This window comes from Hyperoodon ampullatus, assembly GCF_949752795.1.
Source record: "Hyperoodon ampullatus genome assembly, chromosome: 8".
In the NCBI taxonomy this organism is placed as follows: domain Eukaryota; kingdom Metazoa; phylum Chordata; class Mammalia; order Artiodactyla; family Ziphiidae; genus Hyperoodon; species Hyperoodon ampullatus.
The window spans coordinates 12,091,047-12,113,873 of record NC_136921.1 but is presented as its reverse complement, the minus strand read 5'-3'; the positions used below and the strand labels follow the sequence as shown (position 1 = coordinate 12,113,873).

Genomic DNA, 22,827 nt, shown 5'->3' with positions numbered 1-22,827 from the left:
GTAGAACTGAGCTTCCAGAGTAGTAAGTTAAAACCAACCTGGGAAAGTAATCCTGTCAACAGCCAGAAGTTACCAAACAAAATTATAGGTGAATCATTAGGAGGCAAAATTGCTTTCAGTTTTAATCTTGTGAATATTGACGAATTGGAAAGACAAATATAATCATTGAATCACAAATTCCAGGAACATGAAGATAGGGCAAAATATTAAACATAATACACAATTACTGATTCAGCAAGCAAAATCATTTTCACTGGACATATATTATTTAGGTAGTTTCTAAGCGGAATTATCTTCCTAAATATTAAGCGACTATAGCCACCCAAGCAATACCAAATGATCATTGCAAGATAGAAGAGAAAGGTAAGCCGGAGCTTGCTGAGATTCAAGGGTGGCTCTGTGGGTCCGGGACCTGTGCAGTCACATAGGGCCTCATGCTTGATTTAATGCTCTGCTGTCACCATCTAAAATGTGTAATAATTTTTGAACAAGAGACCTACATTTTCATTTTGCACCAGGTGGGCCCTGCAAATTAGGTAGCTGGTCCTGCTGAGATGCAAACTAGTGGAGGCCATAGGCTATTTGAGGAGCAAACAGAAGCACACGGCCTGCCCAGGAGACTTACTGGTAAGCCGGGAGGTCCTGGTTTCCCTGTGTCACCCTGCAATAGTATCAGTACATTGCATTAGAAGAGCAACACCATTTCCCTAAAACACACAACATAAAAGTAAAAACACAAACACAGGACTTATTTGGACTGTCTGTGCAGTTTGTTCAGTTTTTCAGTGTTGAAAAGACAGCTGTGGAAGGGCTCTATGGAGGTGCTTTTCTGTTTCCATTCTTAAGCCCTGAATTCTACTTCTACTCAGCTGAAACCAGGGAAAGATTGCTGGAGTCGTGAGGACATGGAATCAAGATGAGATTTCATCTTTCAGTTTAAAATGTTCTAAAGAAAAAAACAAAGCTCTAAATTCTCGATCCAGTGGTCCCATTTCATCAGTTTAACTGTCTGTCATCTGATTGGCAGACCTTTCCTCCCTTAATTAACACCTTGTTATCACCTAGGAGCGGATGTAAAGGGAATTAGTGTGGAAACCCTCTCTGCCACTGTGTATACCTACCGCTTTGTGACTCGACTCTGCCCTGAGACTCTACTCACTTTAAAGGATCAAGGGGTGTATATTCTCTTGAATACAGACTCTTTCTTTTTTTCCAAAATGTAAAATATACCGCAAAATATACATATGATAAAATTTAACATTTTAACCTTTCTTAAGTGTACAGTTCTGTGCCTTTAAATACATTCATCATGTTGTGCAACTATGTTGCGCTTCCATTGTCCAAACTTTTTCATTTCCTCATGGAAACCCTGTATCCATTAAATACTAGCCCTCCATCCCCCCTTCCCCAGCCCCTGGCAAGCACCATCTACTTTCTGTCTCTATGAATTTGACTACTCTAGGGACCTCATCTAAGTGGAATCACACATTTTCTGTCCTTTTGTGACCAGCTTATTACACTCAGCATAATGACCTCAGGGTTCAACCATGTTGTAGCATGCTTTAGAATTCCCTGACTTTTTAAGGCTGAATAATATTGTGTTGCATGTGTGTATGTACTACACTCTGTTCATCCATTCATCAGTAGGTAGACACTTGGGTTGCTTCCACCTTTTGGCTATTGTGAATAGGCTGCTATGAATATGGGTGTACAGATATCTGTTTGAGTCCCTGCCTTCATTTTTGGGAGAACATATCTAGAAGTAGAATAGCTTGGTCATAGGGTAATTCCACATTTAAGTTTTTGAGCAATCACCCTACCATTTTCCACAGCAGCTACACCATTTTACATTCCCACCAGCAATGCACAAGGGTCCCCACTCTTCCACATAATTACTGACACATTATTTTGTTTTTCTTTTTCTTTTTTTAATAATAATCATCCAAATGGGTATGAAGTGGATATAGGCTCTTAAAACCATTGTTTCTCCAAGGTTATTGATCTGCATGCCACTTTCATTAGGGATCCTCTGTTTCTCTTTAAGATGAGGAATTCTCTATATTCATCTCCCTTTCTGTCTCGCCTGTTCTTTCTTGCACAATTACCAAAAAATACCCACCATAACTAATATTGTACTGTACATTATACTTTACAATACATGGCAGTATAAACTATTATAACAGATCATCAGCAGTGAGAGGAAGGCAGGGTAGATATTAATCTCCTTTCACAAATAAGGAAAATGAGGCTCAGAGAGGTTGAGGGGGTTGCTTAAAGTCACAGTAGTAGGTAAGGGTCAGTTCACTTCTTCCAATACATCATACTGGTTCCTAGAATGACCCTGTTTTTGATGCTAAGTTTATGAATGTATCATTTAAGAAGCTATAAATAGAAGCATAGTGCTTGCTGTCTAACAAGTAAGAATAGGCACAGAGGCTATAAACAAATATTGTAAGCTCACTTAAGGGATCACCACTCAGGTATGGCCACTCCAGGTGGCACAGAACTTGGAATCTGACAGAGGCAATCTAGGACTACTTTTATCTAATTATTGTAGAATATCTTTCCTTAAGAGAAATGACCATGTCTTGAAAATGTACTGTATGTATCTCTCCTCTTGAGTTTATTATATCTAGTGATCTCCTTCTGCTCATCCATGGCTACTCAGATTAGAGAGATGCAGTGGTCATTCAAGAGTTTATTTCTGAATATTTGTACATCATTCTCTGTGAAAAACACAAAAGCATTTCATTTGCTTAGGATAGTGCTATCAGGTTTCTACAATTTTCAAGTTCAACAGTGGTGACTTCTATCATCATCAATGGTAAGTATTAATATCACAATATTTTAACTACAAAGTAATTAATGATTCTCAGCTGGAAGTGATTTCTCCCCCAGGAGACATCTGGTAATGTCTGGAGATATTGTTTGGGTGTGGGGGTGGTCAGGGGGGTGTTACTGGCATCTAATGGGTAGACGCCAGGGAAACTGTTCAGCACCCTACAATACACAGGTCAGCCTCCAAGACAAATGATTAACTGGCCCAAAATATCAACAGTGTCGAGGCTGAAAAACCCTGAAATAAATGTATTCATTGCAACTCTGCGAGAATCATAGAGAGGGAGGGGAATTTTGCAGCCAGAGAAGCTAAAGCCAAGTGCCTTCACACAAGAAGTATGGGTCATCCCAGAGGGTCAGGGTAATGATCAAAACCAGTGTCCTCAGAGACATTTTAAAGGAAATCTCAGTCCATGTGTTTTCTGCATGGGTTTACTTATATAGAAAAAAATTGGTTTTTTTTCTTTTTTTTTTATTAGTTTCTGCTTTATAACAAAGTGAATCAGTCATACATATACATCTGTTCCCACATCCCTTCCCTCCTGCGTCTCCCTCCCTCCCACCCTCCCCATCCCACCCCTCCAGGCGGTCACAAAGCACCGAGCTGATCTCCCTGTGCTATGCGGCTGCTTCCCACTATCTATCTACCCTACGTTTGGTACTGTATATATGTCCATGCCTCTCTTTCGCTTCGTCACAGCTTACCCTTCCCCCTCCCCATATCCTCAAGTCCATTCTCAAGTAGGTCTGTGTCTTTATTCCTGTTTTACTCCTAGGTTCTTCATGACATTTTTTTTCTTAAATTCCATATATATGTGTTAGCACACGGTATTTGTCTTTCTCTTTCTGACTTACTTCACTCTGTATGACAGACTCTAGGTCTATCCACCTCATTACAAATAGCTCAGTTTCATTTCTTTTTATGGCTGAGTAATATTCCATTGTATATATGTGCCACATCTTCTTTATCCATTCATCCGATGATGGACACTTAGGCTGTTTCCATCTCCGGGCTATTGTGAATAGAGTTGCTATGAACATTTTGGTACATGTCTCTTTTTGAATTATGGTTTTCTCAGGGTATATGCCTAGTAGTGGGACTGCTGGGTCATATGGTAGTTCTATTTGTAGTTTTTTAAGGAACCTCCATACTGTTCTCCATAGTGGCTGTACCAATTCACATTCCCACCAGCAGTGCAAGAGTGTTCCCTTTTCTCCACACCCTCTCCAGCATTTATTGTAAAAAAATTGTTTTAAACCCACCCTGATTGTAAAGCTTACCTGAATACCTTTAATGACACCTACAATGAACACTGAATTTCCTTTTTCTCCTTTTTTCCCAAGAAGGCCCTGAAAATAAAATATTCACTTTAAGAGAGGAAAAGTGCATATCACTATTTCTGTATTTTCTTTAGCAAGTAAAATATTACTCACCAATAAAATTACCATTATAATCATATTTCACTAGTGGAGATTTCTTTATTCTCATTTTTATTATCATCCTAAAGTTGTCATATATACTTATTTAATATTTGGTTAAGATCTACTGAGGAATCTCCTAAGACAGAATATCTACTAATATATTTATATAGGTTATATATAATACTAATACATTTATAGCTGTTTACTAATTATTCAGCAGGAAAATTGCACTTTTCTTCACAATATAATGCACATACTTGTATTATACTTATAAGTAAACAATTTTGCACTGTCAGTTAATAATTTATGCCCTAGAAACGGCAAAAAAAATTATTTTATCCATTTAAGTATTTGTATTCAAAACAGGGCCTAGTTATCCGTTGTAAGATTAACTTTAAAAAAAACCATAACATGTTCCTTTTAGAAGGTTTTTATACACAGCTGCAAGTTTGTTTACTTAGAGTAATTTTTTAAAGTGAATGAAATACCTCAATGTACTTTCTCCCCAAAGTTTTCCTACTTAATATCTTAATACATCTTAACTTAGTTACCATATGAAAATTCTACCATCTTCATGTATCAGGTTCCTGTGAAGGACATGCAGATTTCAAAGTTAATCTGTCTTAGGAGCGTGCTTGACTTTGCTTCCAAAGGGAGATACTAAACAGTTTTGTGGTAAATTACATCAACGCTTTCCTTGAGAAATCAGATTTGCCTACACAAGCAACTGTTGCTTTGCACAGTCCCAATACGTGTGAGTTTCAGTTCCACAAATAAGTTACATCACACCAGTCCTCCAACCAACTGGTTCAAATTTCAGTTACCACTGTGTATTAATTAACTGAGCCACTGCATAAAGCACAAACGTCACTGCTGGCTCATTGGTCCACAGATCACTACATAAGTAACATGTGACCATGATCACCAACTGATCATATCACGCCTTTCAAAGTCTATCAGTGACTGGTCACTAACACCTGTTAGTTCACACACAGACAACGAAGTATGTAGCTGTGTTTCCCCTTGTCTCCCAGTGATAAACCCAAAGGATATTTCATAAAAACAAATCATTGAAAGAGAGGATTGCCAAGAAAGATGAAAATGAAGTGAGGAAATGAAAACTGCTAAGAGTAGAGGTGAAATTCAAATAGACTGTAAGTGGAATTAGGGAAGGGATAGATATTGTGGGAATGTTGTCATTGCTGTCATTCAAGCCAGAGGGACTTAGGAAAGCAAACTTATCAACATAAAAGAGGGAAGTGGTTGTGACCAAAAGGATGAAGATGTGCCAGAGGGAGTGACACAGGCAAAAGAACTTCACGTTAAAGAAACTCTCAGAGATATTTCACAACACTGGAAGCTGGTCCAAGCTTAGAGAAGAGTATGACATTCACCAAAGCATAGAAAACACATTCACTTCATGTCCTAAGTTATGGGACCAGAAGACAGCAAGCACAGTTCAAACTGCCTTGAAAAGTTTTTACAAAGAAAGAAAAATCTTTCATTTTCAATGTTCCTAATGCTTTAGATTACAACATACTAAATAAATATTAGTTAAAATTTTTTTCTCTATATATTTGTGATGCTATAACAAAATATCTTAAAGGTCATGGAATGATAGTAAGTTTCCCATTGGATGTAAAGGCTGCTTTGTGTGCCTTCAGATTGCATGCCATTCTTAACATCTCACACTGTGTGCAAAGTGAGCACTGCCCATATAAGAAACAGGCCAAGGGAAAAAAATTACTTTGCAAAGAGATCATTATGACAAACTTCAGTACTGTGGTCAGTACTACATGCTGTGTTCAAGCTAAAATCGAGAACCCTGCTCTCCTGAATGTTCATGGATGCTCAGTAGAATGAGGCATGATCCAATTTGAAGATCTTAAGAGATGTGCATTCACCAGACTGCACTTGAGCCTTCAAGAGGGCTGAGTCTGAAAATAAAGAGTGGTTGAGAAGCTTAACAGTGGGAGTTGGTTGTTACTTGGTACCACAAGAAAAATGTGAATATGGAAATTCTTTTTTGAGTTTTGTGTTCAGATCGATCATTTCTACTACGATCTGGAACAAAAGGAAAACTCACAGAAGAAAGCAAGATGATTGTGGTGGTGATGAGAAAACCTCTTAGAAGGAATCTCAGGAAATTATATTTAATTAAAGAAATGGAACGGCTGAAAGACAGTCACAGAAAATCAGCTTTGAAAGGGTAAATTATCTCTAGTCTTTATTTAAGTGAGAAAAAAGGAAAAGAAAGAGAGAGAAAGGAGATATAAGTGGTAGAGGAAAGGGCAGTTCTTGCTGAAGTTATATTTAAATAAAAGTCCAAATTTTTGAAGGAAAAATAAAAAACTAAGAGCTGTAAAGTTAAGTGTTGGATTTTGTCAGCTGTTCCTGGACCTCCGTTCCAAATCTCTTCCATTTATCTTTTTGCATTACAGGAGCTAGAAAGCTAAAAACTACATTTCCCAGACTGCTTTGCAGCTGGGTGTGAAGTAGGTTCCACCTGGGAGATGTACTTATGAGATTCGGGAGGCAGAATTGAGGAAGACATCCTCTTCGGGTACTGCTGATGCTGCCAAGCAGGAAGTTAGAAACTTGAATGTTTGCTGGTGTCTCGACATTCAGAAGAGCGGCCAGTGGCTGAAGTGCAAGAGAAGCTTCTGACTTCTGAATCTCAGCTAAGTGTGAGCCCTTGAAATCAGTAGTCCCATAGTGACCCTGGAGTTTCAATCCTCCAACCATAATAATAAGTGCCAAATTCCTGGTATTAAATTCCTCTCGGGCTTCCCTGGTGGCGCAGTGGTTGAGGGTCCGCCTGCCGATGCAGGGGACACGGGTTCGTGCCCCGGTCCGGGAAGATCCCATATGCCGTGGAGCGGCTGGGCCCGTGAGCCATGGCCGCTGAGCCTGCGTGTCCGGAGCCTGTGCTCCGCAACGGGAGAGGCCACAACAGTGAGAGGCCCGCGTACCGCAAAAAAAAAAAAAAAAAAAAAAAAATTTCCTCTCCGCTTGAAATACCTAGAGGGGTTTATGTATCTGCAGTGAACCCTGAATGATAAACAACCTAAGCTCTGCTAAGTGGCCTCCCTTCCCCTATCATCCATTCTCTGTATGGCAGCCAGGAGCATCTTGATAGAACGTCAGTCAGATCATATTTCTTCCTTCCTTAAAACCATCCAGTGCATTCCCATGGCATGGAAAAGAAAACCCAGCTTCCTTCCATAGTCTACAAGGCCCCGTGTCTTCTAAGTCCTGCCCAACTCTCTGTCCTCATCCTCCAGTCACCCGCATTTGTTCACCAGGCTCCCAGTACACTTGTAATAACTCTGTTTCTCGAACACATCCAGCCTGCTCCCACTGGAGGGCCTTTTCACTTAAGATTCCCACTAGGCTGAACTGTGGCTGTCTTACTGGGGAGCCTTGTGGGCCAGGAGCTCCTCTTTCTCCTGGAAAGCCTGGAGCACCTCTTGAGCCATTGTAGCCATCTATGCCAGATTTGCCTCTGGATCCAGGAGGCCCTGGGTGCCCCTACAAGAAACAAAATGATAGGTGAAGCATTTTTGCAAGAATACCATAACAAAAAGGTTCTGCAATACGGGTCCCCAAATTATGGCAATTGTGACTCACATGTCGTTCAGTTTTGTGAAACTTCCTTCCCCACCCACAAGAAATATGTAGCATAGTAAAAATAAATAAACTATTTTCATATACCCCAATTTAAATTAATTTAGTCTGGAGTATTTTCAGAGATTAGGGAGGAAATCTTCCCTGAAATCCTTAGAAAGACTCTAATGAATTATAAACCCTGCCAAGTACCTTTTCCTTCTTTCCTCTAGTTTTCATATCAGCAATGAGAGGTTTAAGCCCATTTCCATCATTAGGACTCACCAGCAAATAAAAACTTTTGTAATGAGTATAAATTTATTTCCAGAACATTGTACTTGACCTGACAAGTATACTAGCTCATATTTTGGAATGCTTTTCTCCAGTCTTTTTGAAAACCTTGTTCTTCAAGTAAAATGTTTTGGTCTCAGAGTTATTACACAAAATTGAAATGCAAGCACCCTTCCATTTACTAAAATAAGAAAATAAAGAAGAGTTTGCCATATATATGATATATAATATATATCATATATTTTATATATATACAAAACATGTGATTTTAAGGGCTTTGATGAGTGTCTCTCCCTTCTTTAAAAAAAATGGAGAAAATTTAAGGATACTTACAGGTATCCCATCCAAACCTGGGAATCCAGGAACACCGGTTGGACCCTAAAATCCCAGAAAATAAAATGAAGATATAAAAGCTACTAAATTATTAGATTAACAGGTTAATTTACTTAAAAACATTAATAATTAACAACTTGTTAAAAAAAAAAAACCGTATCAGTCATTGTCATCTATTTTTACATTAAGGAGCTCAAATGCCAACATTTGGAAATCAACCATTTGTGCTTTTCTTTTTGTACTTAGGAAGCCAACACGGCAATATTAGTTCAAAGAATACATTCAATACCCTATAACTGGAAATTCAACTTCTCAGACTCTATTTATCCTAGAGAAACAAACTCTTAAATGTAAACACAGGTAATTTACAGGACTGTTTTTGCACACTTGCACTACATGAAGTTGGACTAGGATCTCAAATTCTCATCAACAGGGAATAAACTGTAGTTTTATCCATATTATGGCATATCATAGAGTGTTTTTAAAGGAGTAAATTCAATCTACATAAATTGATATGGAATGATCTCCAAGCCATATGGTTGAGTAAAAAAAAAGGCTCTCCATGATACATATAGTATCAGTTAGGTTGTTTTAAATAGCCACAAAGAAAACCACTCCTCACTGGGTAAACTCATGTATTTAAGCACCTAGAAAAGGTCCAGAAAGGCATGCTCCTCTGGAAAGGGGTTAGGAATGAGGACTGAATACTGAAGAGGAGTTTAGACTTGATTTTTCTAAGGTTCAGATAGGTACTACTTGTGATTATTAAAAAATCTGGCATAGCAATTCTGGTGAGTGTTTAATACGAATCTTTCACTTAAGAAGAGGCTTACCTTATCACCTTTGTCACCTGCTGCTCCAGGAAGGCCACTGTCACCTCTCATCCCTTTCTCTCCTGGAATTCCAATGGGTCCTGGTGGCCCCAGGGGTCCAATAGGGCCCTGTGGCCCTGGTGGTCCTGGTTGACCCTAAGAAGCAAGGTTAAAAAGGCAGGGGGATGGATGATTCTTAAGTAATGTTTTCTAACAAAAAAATATGGTGACTTGGGTTTACAGTACAGAAGACTGGAAAATTAAAGATGGAGCAAACTCTAATAATAGAAGCACAAACGATCAATTAATTATAAAAAAGAAAATGTTGCCTTTTTCAATATGAATCAAAGCTATACAATAAATTTGAATTACTGCATGTACACACACATCTATAAACTGATTATAGTTCTCTTACTATTTTCATTCTGTCACTGAAATTTATAAATCTTGTGCTGTTTAGTGAAGTAAGTATTTAAAAATCAAAGTCTCATTAACATTATGTAAGTGACACAAGTTAAGAGTGAGGAAATACTGCCAGATCTTTTATTTACTTCAAATGGCTCATAATTTGTCTGCCCTTTTAGGGGGAAACATTTCTTTTTTAGCTGCTTTTATCTAATTTCTTACCCATAATTTGGAATCAGGTTCTCCATGTCACATTATTTTTATGCAATCCAACTTTCTTTCCATGAATGAAAACATCACCTTTTATTTTAGGCAAAGAAGTTTCAGGAACTCAGTTCTCCCCATAAACCCACAGTGGGAACATCTCTGGGACAAAGATGAGGAACTCCTTGCTCCCTTTAAGCCTGTTCTCCGTTGCATTTAGATGCACTGATGCAGTGAATGAATGTTCAGTTACGACAGGGAGTCTCACAGCTCTTTCTAGGAGTAGGAAGGTTGGTATGTCTCAGCATCAGTTTCTCTAACTTCCGGATGATCATATCTAGCTAGCTCTTTGTTTGACATTTTGAATACTATGGTACCCTCAGCTTAAAAAAATCCAAAATGGAACTTTTGGTTTTACCCCCAAATTTGATTCTCCATCCACTGTCCCTATCTACCCAGAATCCAGCCCCAGAATTCTGGGATTCATCCTGGATATTCCTCTTTCTGCCACACCTACATTTAACCCATGATCAATTCCTAGCATTTCACTCCCGAAATGGGTCTGAAACTCACCCACCTTACTGTCTGCCTTGCTGTGACCCTGCAGGTCAGCATCAGTGAGACCAGTGTTCCAGGCTCCCAAATGGCTTTCCAGCTTCCTCTAACCCTCCTCCCTGCCTCTCTTCAAGTGACATTAAAACAGAAATCAGAGGCACTTCCTTGGTGGCGCAGTGGTTAAGAGTCTGCCTGCCAATACAGGGGACATGGGTTCGTGTCCCGGTCCAGGAAGATCCCACATGCCGCGGAGCGGCTGGGCTTGTGAGCCACAACTACTGAGCCCACATGCCTGGAGCTGGTGCTCTACAACAGGAGAGGCCACCGCAGTGAGAAGCCCACACACAGCAACGCAACTAGAGAAAGTCCGCGCGCAGCAGCTAAGACCCAATGCAGCCAAAAATAAATAAATAAATAAATTTATTTAAAAAACAACAAAAAAAACAGAAATCAGATCATGGCATGGCCCTGCTTTTTAAACTTTCCTTGTCTTCCCACTACATGTAGAATAAACCTCGTGCTCCTCACTTTCCAGGCCTTATAGGGTGTGGCCCCAGATTCCCTTGCACCCCATGCTGTGCCTGCCCCACACTCACTAAGTCTCAGCCACGCTGCTCTTTTCTGTCTTTGGGCCTCAGTGCGAGCATTCTCTCTGGATGGCTCTTTCTCTAGACCTGCACATAACGTGGATCTCTCCTAAACTGCCACCAGTGAAGTAGGATCTCCAATTCATCCTCACCCCCATCAGTCTCCATCAGGGTATCCTGTCCACTTCCTTCTTAGCATCTTAGCATTTCACATTTTTAAAATTATGTATTTGCCCATCAGTTTGTTGTCTGCTCTCCGACTAGACACTAGCACCATGAGGGCAGGGATATCTGCTCACCAGTTAAGTCTTCCATCTACCATCTACCGTGGCCTTTGGCTCAGGAATGAATGAATGAATGAGGGATAAATGTGGCAGTGACTATGCTCACAGGCTTAGTGGTCCAGCCTGACCACCCATCCGCTCCAGACACACTCTACAAGGGCCCTGTATGATTGGGAAAGTGATTTTTGAATGTTGCAAAAAGCTATTCTATCAAATGTAATCTTTATGACATACAGATTGATTTTACACATTCAAACTTGTTTACTTTTTATGAAATAATCAACTCAAGGGAACAATGAGGCTCTTCAAATGAATTTAAGAATCTAAAATCAGGGTTTCTAAATGATACTTCTAGCCTCAGCATTCAATCTGTCTATCTAAAATCAGGGTTTCTAAATGATACTTCTAGCCTCAGCATTCAATCTCTGTCTATAATTTGATGTGAGCAGAAAGTATCTTAGATTCATATTTTTTTTAAATAACTCTCTTTGCATTCTTAAGATAATACTCTTAGATTAGGTAAAGAGAAGCTTTATAATGAGACGTTTATAACAAGGCTTTCGCCGATGCAGGGTGATCTGGTCACATGACACCATGCCCTGTAATGGCTAATGCGTTCAGCTGTGTTGTCTAACACATGTCAAAATCCATGCTTTATTTCACTACAGTTTGAAAACACTCTGTATTCATCTGAAGTCAGGCTGTCACCTGCAATTATTTTATGCTTTTTAAAATTTTTCCAAAGATTTAAGAAAAAATCATTTAATATCCCCTTTCCCGACCCAAACAACATGGATAACTGCACTCAAAGAGCAAGTAAGTCTTGATATGTGGAGAGAAAAGCTGAGTGGATTTCAGGAGATATCTGCTTCGAACTTTTAAACCTCTGGGCAATTTCAACCTTAGTGCTCAGCTATAACCGTGCACGGGACCCTGTATAAGAATGTAGGGCTATCCTTTGGGTGTATGGGGCCCAGGGAAAAATATGTTTTGGAGAGTCCCACCTACATAAAAATTTGAGTCACCTGAAATCAGTGTATCAGTGTCATTCTGGTGACCCAATCTCAGGAATTCCATGAACGAAGAACAAAATCTCACAAGTGGGCAAGTGAGACTGTCCTATTAGGCGGCCACCCTCCGGATACCATGGCCCAGCCACGGGGCCCCAGCCCAGCCCAAGAGCATGAGCCCCAGAGCTCCTCATGTGGTCAACTCCCACTGGATAAAGGGTCAGAGGGCATCCTGCTGAAACTACTTTTAAGCCCAAGATGGCGCCGCTGCTGCCTGGGTGCCACTTCAGCAAACTTATGTCACTTCTGTGCCCCTGTAAATGCTCCCCATAAACAGAAGTGGAATCCATCCAGGCAGCTAATTGCCAGACGCCAAGCCAACTCTGGGCTCTACGTGTAAATCCTTGTTCCTTATTCTTTATCCTATAAAGGCTTCTTGACTTCTCCCCATTTTGCAGTTCTCCAGATCCTTGGGAACAGAGGCTGCCCACTTCATGAGGTGCTAAATAAAATTTGTTTGTAAACTGTCTTGAGTTTTAACAACCTTGAAGGGAAGAAACAGATGCTGGGACCCATCGGTCCTGGTCCCCAGTTGGGATGCCACCTTGGACAGTGCTGCTGGCCTCGGTCAGGCCCAGACACAGGAGAGAGGCAGGGCCTGGGGTCAGGAGCCCTGCTTGTCCTGGTCTAAGGACAATAATGCAAGAATATTCACCACATCATCTTTGGTAATATCAAGAAAAACTGGAAATCGCAAATGAGACTGATTGAATAAATTATGGTATCTTCATACAAGGAAATACCGCACAGGCTGTCTTAGTCTGGGTGCCCCAGAAGCAAATGTAGGACACGGCATCAATGCAAACGGTTTATTTGAGAATAAAGGAGACATGGTGACAAGGAGACGGGGTGAAGGAGCAGGGATGTGACACAGAGAAGGAAAGGCAGCCCACAAGGCTGTGGTATCAAGCCAGTTACCACCGTGGGTTACTGGAGCTTAACCCAGAGCGGAAACTCTGCATGTCAAGGTAGATTACACACCTCAGAGTTATCCGGCCCGGGGTGAGGGAGTTAGGGTGTTCATCTCCCTGGTGGAAGGCCACTGATGGTGGGTGGGAAGTGTCTGCTCCTGGGGCTTTGAGAAAGCCCACAGACAGAGATGAAGAGACTGGCAGCTGGAGACCCCCCTTAACTCCCCTCCAAAACAGGAGCACTGAAGTAATAGGCCTCAGGGAAATGCACAGGGCCCAGACACTAAAGGGCAAAGTAGGTCTCTCTGGATGGATACAGAACAGCCTTGTGATGCTCATGAGGAAGAAGCAGAGTGACTGAGCTCCAGGCTCTGCAGTCAGTGCCTGTGTGTGAAGCCCAGGCCCACACTTACTAGCTGTGTGACCTTGGGCATGTTTCTTAACCCCTCTGTTCCTCAGCTTCTTTATCTGTCAGTGGCTTGTGGACATAAAAAAAACAGTGCGGGCTTCCCTGGTGGCACAGTGGTTGAGAGTCCGCCTGCCAATGCAGGGGACACGGGTTCGTGCCCCGGTCCGGGAAGATCCCACATGCCGCGGAGCGGCTGGGCCCGTGAGCCATGGCCGCTGAGCCTGCGCGTCCGGAGCCTGTGCTCCGCAACGGGAGAGACCACAACAGTGAGAGGCCCGTGTACCACAAAAAAAAAAAAGAACAATGCATGTAAAGTGTTTAGCATAGTGCTTGCACAGTAATGCTAGTTATTGTTATTATACATGATTGTTATTATAAATAGTTCATTGTTAAGTGGGGAAAAAAAGCCGTGCATCATATGATCCCACCGGTAGAGAAACAAATGGACATACATTTTCTTAAAATATATGTTTATATACGAACATTTCTAGACGGATATACAAGAAATGGCACGTTACTACATCTCAAGAGTGAGAAATGCAAACCAGAGCAATGATAAAGTCTGTTTTGTGAGCATCTTACCGTCAGCAAATGTGACTTTTATAGTAAAGATTAATTACGATTTCTTTCATCATTAAGTCATTGACCTTACTGACATTACTGACAAACTTTAACATCTGCCTAAATTTTATAAATCAAAATCATACTTTGTTTGAACTTTCCCTTCTCTTCATGCTTTTTCATCATCATTATAATAGCTACTACTTCTTGAGTATCCATAAAAATACTAAAAGCTCAGCATTTTCAAGGAAGCTTAAATATATAAATATGTGTTACAGAAAAGACAACAATAATATATAAAATCAATTCTATGGGCACAAACCATCTGGGGGCACTTTGAGGGCATATTACTTTTCTCTAAGTATTATACAGTTTTTAAACTACAATCTAAAAGTAAGAATAAATAATGAATTCAGCTGACCTTTTCTACCTGTTTTAATTAATCTTACTTGGTTTAGATTAATTACCATAAGTGAAAAGCTCCCATTTTTCCTAAATTAAAGGCTCAGGAAATAACTGCTTTTTCATTAAGTTTGGAAATTATCTTTGTGTCTTACATATATAATTTACACAAACTCCTAAATTATCTTTTGTGAATGCTGTACTTCACAATAACGTATTATTTAAAAACAACGAAATGCATGTTTGAACATAAAGGGTAACAGAGAGGACAGCCAATTCACTGGCTATAATTCTCTTTAATGTATTTCATTTTAGACACGCGATGCCGGATCCAGGGAGCTAATGGAACTTTGGGGAGAAAACAAAAAGGAGTGGAAATATTCAGCACAGGGGCAAGAATGATAAAACTCCATTCAACATAGAAACGTGTTCTGGTTTGAGAAAGTGCCATCTAAAGCACTCACAAAGAGAAGTACAACGAGGGATGGTAATTTGCATTATTAAATTCTTCCTCCCTCTCTCTCCCCTCCTCCCCCAGCCCTGATGGGTCACACTGACATCCTTGCCGTTTCTCAACAAGCTCTGTTCTTTCACAGACTTCGGTGTCTTGTCCCTGAAGTGTCCCTCCCATGCCCTTCATGTCATCTCTCAATCCCCGCCCCGAAAGACTCCACTGATCTCCTGCCCTGGTCCCAAACCCTTCAGAATTAAATGTCTCTCCAAGCCGCCTCTATAATAACACTTCTCACTGGCTCCTGTGATCACCTCTTTGTCTGTGAGTTCCCAGGCCTACATCCACCGGACTGTGAGCTCCTGGAAGACAGAGTCTACGTGCCCAAGGCCACGATGTTAAGACAGGCAGAGAACAATAAATACTTAATAAAATAATGTTAATAAAATCTTAATAAAATAATTAATCTTTAAAAATAATTTAAAATAATAATAAAATAATTAATAAATACTTAATAAAATAATGTCAGACCCACCCACCCAACCCAAAGGAAGACTGTAAAGGAGGAAAAGGATCTTTCTCCTGTCTCTAAATGGACATCCCTGGAAGTCTGGCTGAGAATAGCTATGCAGATCTGAGACGATTCCACGCTGGGGCGAGCAGAGCAGTGGCCTTGAACACAGTAACGTCTGGTGTCTGTTGTTGTTGAGATATGACACAGGTGTCCTCCATCTTCTTTTCAACCATGCTAAATGGCAAACACAACCCCTACCTTGAAAAGTGAAAAAACTAACAGAAAGCACTAAATGCCTACTTTTTTTACGGGCAGACTGTGGTTGTTTTCTATGCAGTGCTGTTTTTTCCTCTTAATAGGTATTTTATTATAGGATAAATGTAAAAAAATACTCTAAACCTTGTATAACAGTATTAAATCTGTCAGAAAGCTGTTCACAAAAACTTCCCAAACACCAATCTTTGAAAGAGTCATTGTTAGTTCACCCAGTTTGAGTAAATAATTTATCCACAGTGATGGAGAGAACAATTCCACTTTCATGAAGTTATTTCATGTAAAAGAAGGAGTCAGTAAAAGAAAAAAAGACGATGTTTAAAAGTAAATAGTTGAGCTTCCTAATTTCTCAGACGACACCAGAATTAACTTCAGGATAAAGGGGCGTAAATAACAAGCCCAGAAAAGACATTTCTATAACTACAGAATCATTAAACAATCACAGGAATTTTGCATCTTTAAAATAAAAATTTTTAAAGAAATAGTCCACTCCTGCCCATGCACCCTCCACCCACGATAGGCAATGGACCACTGCACTGAAGTCACCGTAGCAAAAAGAAAAAATGCCCAGGGGAATGGCTGGCTTCCAGATGTGGGATCTCTGAATTTTTCTTTCTTTTTTTTTTTTTTTGCATGGAATTGCCTCTGTGGTTTCCGACTTTCCGTGAGAGGCAGTGAACTCAGAAAACGGATTCACTAAATCCAGAAATGCCAATCGGCTTGACAGCTGAGGAAGCTCTGGCATGCCATGGGAAGCCACCAGACCATCGTCTTCTACCCAAAGGCCAGGCTGACACCGTGTCATCAGACCTGTTATACGCGCCTCCCCACTGTGGCTACAGGCGCACTGGGCTCTCGGGCCAGCTGTACAAATAAAGCATGCAGGCAATCGGAGTGGACATGGAATCCTACACCTGCCTGGCTCTCTGAAGCCGGAACATTCCTTTAGGATTCTCCCTTGTTAATCGTCTGTGTCAGGCACATTTCTTGAGCTGGGCTAAGATCAAACTATTTTTATTTCACAACACTTGGTAGAGGAGACCAACAGATAAGAGGATATGTACATTTTTAAAACCCAAATCTCCACAACTGCCTTTTGGGCTGCCACTGATCTGCTTGCCTCCAGGGCCCAAACCCTATGGGGAATGACAAAAATCTAAGAAATCCTTTGTCATTTTATCAGTATGAGGATTGGGAGAAATAGCTACAGACATACAATGACAAATGCATATACAAACACACTTTTTGTGCAACTACTTCTTGCTCTTTTTTAACCAGAGAATCAGTGCAAGGAAGTATAAATGAATGAATGAATGAATGAACAAAGAGTAAGAAAGATGCTTTTATTATACTAGTTACACATAAATTTCCAAATTATCCTTGGTCAATAAGATCATGACATTGATCATCAAAAGTGTCACAGGAAGGGGAAGGTATTTCTTTATTAAGCTTGGTTATGCACCTCCCAGTGTCCATACCTTTCCTCACTTAATCCAACCAGCAACACTGAGATTTTTATCCCTGTAGAAATGAGGAAAGCCTAGCGGGGTATAGCTTACTCAAACTGAGGTGCCTAGGGAGCTTGAGTTCATACCTGGATCAGTCAGTTTCTCTCCAAACCTCACCTCCTTCCACGGCGTCATCCTGGCACCATGGAGGGTCCCTGCACTAAACCACACTCACGCTCTGCCTACCGTGACATTTCAACTGCTTCCAGCCTTATCTTATTTGTAAACATTTTAAAAATTTTATCATGATGTATTTTATCTTCTCTTAAGAAGTTTTTTTTTGGGGGGGAAACAATAGTATTCATCAAATGAGTTAAAGACCTCCATTTTTGTGGTTCTCAAATCTAATTTTCTAGTCCCATCCTCTATCTCTGTTTTCTAGAAACTTCCTTGAATCTTCTTCCCTGTAAATTTACACTCATCATATCAGAGGTGAGCTCATCATCCCAGACTAGTTTCCCTGCCTTTTTCTTCCCCAACTCAGCAGACGACAACTTGGTTCCTTCCATCATTTAAACTCCCCATGCAGCTGTCAGCTTTGGTGATCTCCCTTTCCCTCCTTATCCATTCCGTCTCAAGACCAAGCTTATCACATCTTTCTTTGAATTAAATCTCAGGTGTCTGTCTTTCTTTCATCCCACCGTGGAGACCCTGGGTCGTGGTCTGGTCATCTCAGGTGGGGGACACAAGCACCAGCCTCCCCAGCTTCTCTAACTCCAGTCTCCTCCCCATTTCCACATGTAACTCTCAACTGACCTTCAGTCTTCCCTTTGCTGTGTTATTGCTTCCATCAACACCTGCAGTGAGCACAGTCTACCTTCCTCCACCCCAGCCAACCCTAGTCCCTGTGTGTCCACACCTACACCCTCTGCTCCAATTACACTTGTGCCTTCTGTTTGTCTGAGGCAATAGCAGCCTTTGTCCATCTGTAGCTCAAATTCAACCTTCCTCCAACCAAAACTATGATGACAGCAATGATGACAATGATGATGACGATGTTAGCGTACCCTTCACTGAGCACTTACTCCATTCTGGGCACTGACACAGCACTGTGCATTCTTCTCATGGAATCCTTACATCCTTAAAGCAAAAAGTCATCCTGTATCTACTCTTTCATTCTGAAATGAGGAAGCTGAGGCTCAGAGAGATGAAGCAAGTGACCCAAGGCCACTTGGCTACCACCTGGGGAAGCAGAGTCCTACATGCTTCCCTTTTCACCCTAGTCCTTATCAATCTCACTCTGGTATACACTCTCATGTCCACCCTCAAACAATTAACATAATGCCTAAATAGGCTCGCACCTATTTTTCATTATTGTTTTGTGCATGTCACTTTAATATCTGCTTGGGGTAATGTCGTCCAGTAGGATTTTTGAGGCCAAGAATCCGTGTAAATTTTTCTTACCACCTCAGCACCTTGGCTACTGCCTTACACAGTATAAATTCTAAACATATACTCGTGACCTTTTATTATTAAAATCAACAAAGAAGCCTTCGGCAGCACCCCTCTGCCTTTTTAACACTTGACTGTAATTCAACCATTCAGCCCCTAGGTGGCACTATAACATCACTTAAACCCTCAAACGGGAATCAATGCGCAGCTAAAGAGCTGGTGCCTCCAGGGTCCTTCTGTATCACAGATGTAAGGACTGCTGGAGATCTAGAAGGATCATAAAATAAATAACAGAAAGGTTTTACTCAAAGAGTAGACAATCCAAGGAGACAGGACTGCAATGGCAGAGTATTTTCTTGTACCTTAAGTTCACCTCACTCAATGAGGGCATAAATTTGTCAGTTAAGCCTGTAGTAACGCTGACTCAGGATCTTCAGCTGTGTTCTTTTTTTTTTTTTAATGGATGTAAAATGAGTACTATTTTTTTTCATAAACAGCAGGACAATAATTTGGTCTTCCAAACCAGTCAGGTAAAACTCACTTATTAATATCTTTTTATTCGATTAATAAGCTATATTTTCTGTATCTTTTTTTTTCTTCCAGGTTCTTTTTTTTTTTTTTTTTGGCCGTGCCACACGGCTTGTGGGATTTTAATTCCCCGACCAGGGATTGAACCGGCCCTCAGAAGTGAAAGTGTGGAGCCCTAACCACTGGATCACCAGGGAATTCCCTATGCTGTACATCTTAAACTTATACAGTGGTGTATCAATTATATCTCAGTAAAACAGTGGGAATTCCTGAGTTCCAGGTTCGATGCCTGGTTGGGGAACTAAGATCCTGCAAGCCGCACGGTGCAGCAAACAAGCAAACAAAAAAGATAAAAAAGATGTACAGCGGGCTTCCCTGGTGGCGCAGTGGTTGAGAGTCCGCCTGCCGATGCAGGGGACACGAGTTCGTGCCCCGGTCTGGGAAGATCCCACATGCCGCGGAGTGGCTGGGCCCGTGAGCCATGGCCACTGAGCCTGTGCGTCCGGAGCTTGTGCTCCGCAACGGGAGAGGCCACAACAGTGAGAGGCCCGCATACCAAAAAAAAAAAAAGATGTACAGCATAATGATTTAACTCACATCATGAGATGACTATCACAATAAGTGGAGTGAACATCCATCATCTCCTATGATATAGATACAAAATATAAGAAAAAGATCAGCTGTTTTCTTAAGAGGCAGCTTGGTGCAGTGGAAAAAAAAACACTGCACTGAGAACTAGAAGACACGGCTTTGCCACCGAACAATAAATAAGGTCCCCCACGTACTGTATAGCACAGGGAACTATATTCAATATCTTACAATAGTCTAAAATGGAAGATAATCTTAAAAAGAATATGTGTGTGTGTGTATAAAACTGAATCACTTTGCTGTATACCTGAAACATTGTAAATCAACCATATTTCAATTAAAAAAAATAAGGTCACCCCTTGAGCCAGGTCATGGAAGAGTGGTTTTCCCATTTTTAGAAACGGCGTAACATCAGCCCAGCATCGCACACCTGCTGTGGGAACGGAACAGGCAGCGCCGAGAGCTCCTGGTCGGCGCCTGAGAAGCTTGACCCCAGGCGGTCTCTCCCTCCCTCTCCCTTGCTCTGCTCTGCTGGCGTCCCTGCCCCTGGCCCTGGCCGTGTTCTTCTCCTGCCTGTGTCTCCCGTGCTGGCTCCTCTTCCTCTGGGGGCAGGCGGGCTGGGTGGGATTGCCCCTGCAACTCCACTGGGCTGCCCTGCCCTCTTTTCGCTTTCTCTTGGGCAAACTTGTCCATCTCTATGGGGTCAATGACATCCAACTCTGAGCACCCCCTCTATTTCCCTCGCTCACCCGGACGCCCTTCAGGAGCCCCGGCCACACGTCCACATGCAAAGCTGGACTCAGGATCATCCCCCAAAGCATGCTCCTCGGCCACAGGCCGCCACCCACACAGCTGCTCTCACGCCCCTGGGCGTCCTGGGCGCCTCTAACCCTAACCCCCGACCACCCCGCATGGAGCCTCCTTCTCCTGACCAGTCTGCTTCCCAAACATTCCGACAGCCATCCTCTCCGCCCACGTTCACGCCCACGCTCACGCCCACGCCCACGCCACGCCCACGCTCACGCCCTTGCTAAGGCACCGTGACCTCCACCGGGGCAGCGACAGTGGTCTCCTGACGTCCTTCCTAATGCTGCTCCCACCCCGCACCACCATCACTGTATTCTCCAAAGAGCAGCCAGAACCGTCTTCCTATAACGTAAATTCAACCTGTTTCTACTCCTCCTAAAATCTTTCGAATCCTCTGCTTATACCTCAGGATAAACTGTATCTCCGCTTTTTCAACTGCATCCCTTACCACTTGCTCCCTCACCTGCAGGATCAAACCTTTCCGGTCATCTTTTGGTCCACCAAACATACCACCCCATCTCCTTCTCAATTCAGGGCCTCAGTAGGGGCTGTTCTCTCTGCCCAAACACTTGCAGTGGTTTGAAGGGTGGCCACAAAAAGCTATGTCCATGCCCTAACCCCAGAACCCGTGGGTATCACCTTAGGTGGCAAACGATGTGATAACGTTAAGGAGTTTGAGATGAGGATTTTTGTCCTGCGTTATCTAGATATAAATGCCATTATATGTATCCTTATAAGAGGGACATGGAGGAAGATATGAAACAGACACACAGATGAGAAGCTGAAGTGAAGACGGAAGCAGAGATGAGAGTGATGCAGCCACAAGCCAAGGAACTCCAGCAGCCACCAGAGGCTGGAAGAGGCAGGGAATGGGGGTCTCTCCCCTATTGCCTATGGAGAGCGTACGGCAATGGTGACCCCCTGCTGGTGGACTTCTGGCCTCTAGAACTTGTGAGAGAATAAATTTCTGTTGTCTAAAGCCACCAGATATGTGGTCATTATTACAGCAGCCCGAGGAATGAACACACCATGCTTCCACCAGGCCATTGCTAGGTAGGTGACCGCCGGTTCCACCAGGTCCAAGCTTCCCTGGCACTGTCTACCACACACAGGCTCCAGTGCAAAATCCAGGTAGGGCACCAAATATCCACCTGGGGAGGGCACAAGGATCTTCGTCTGTTCTTTTCCCTGATGCACCCCAAGCATCTAGACCACCCCACGCCTGGCACTCATCAGGCACCCAGAAATAATGGCTGGGAGGTGAATCTGTCTCTCCTGCTGGAAACCGAGCTCCAGGCCACAGGGACTGTCCTCTTTATCCCCGAGGCCTCACAGCCGCGTCAGATGCCTGGCCCATGGTGAATGCTCAATGGCTGTTTGCTGAATGAATGGAATGAATGAATGTTATTTGCTGAGTGAACTGCAAGTTCCTGTATGTATGACAGAGAAGTGGAAAAAGAGCACCTTGGAGACATAGCTGTTTCCCTGTGGATTTCTTGGCAACTTATTGAAAATGGTATTTGAAAGGAGAAATACACTGTTCTTTCCTAAAAACTTTGTAATTCAGCATTTTAACTAGTTTAGTCGGATGCTACCTTTGCACTAGAGAGGTATTCTCAGAATCACCAACACCACTCCCTGTGTTCCTACGTGGAATACGCCCTGCTTTGAGATGCACCTTATTTCTCACCAACAACAAAGGCTGACTCCACTTCGGTAATGACCTTGATCCTCTCAAGTGCAGCCTAGCCCCACATTTGCTGAGTTCTGCGCCCGCCTGGCCACGGTTCACACTGGGTCGCAGAGCTCAGCAATCATCGTTGCTATGGGATTGAACTCCACACAGGAGACCAAGGGTTCAGGCTGCAAATCACTGCCCGTTTAATGAGGTGACTGACTGGGGCAGAGATGCCAAAATCTACCTTCAGGCCCCCTCTGCAACGAGGATTCCTCAGTGAGGTTTTGTACACTTGGCCTGTTTGGTAAATAATACTGGCAAATTATTTAATAAAAGTAGCAGGCAAATATGAGTTTGTTTTCTCTCCTTTTTCAAGCACAAACGCTGGATCTAAAGAG

The 22,827-nt window shown here is 42.1% G+C and overlaps 1 protein-coding gene across 1 annotated transcript in view; it reads right to left on the bottom strand.

Moving 5' to 3' along the window:
* COL4A4 (collagen type IV alpha 4 chain) overlaps positions 1–22,827 on the bottom strand; it is a gene marked incomplete at both ends in the record, with an annotated part of 128,805 nt that overhangs the window by 82,256 nt on the left and 23,722 nt on the right. Inside the window, 5 exons of the mRNA XM_079709903.1 lie at positions 626–661; positions 4,120–4,188; positions 7,675–7,791; positions 8,491–8,535; positions 9,324–9,458. Coding sequence (XP_079566029.1) covers positions 626–661; positions 4,120–4,188; positions 7,675–7,791; positions 8,491–8,535; positions 9,324–9,458 — 402 coding nt within the window. The remainder of the gene's footprint in view (positions 1–625; positions 662–4,119; positions 4,189–7,674; positions 7,792–8,490; positions 8,536–9,323; positions 9,459–22,827) is intronic.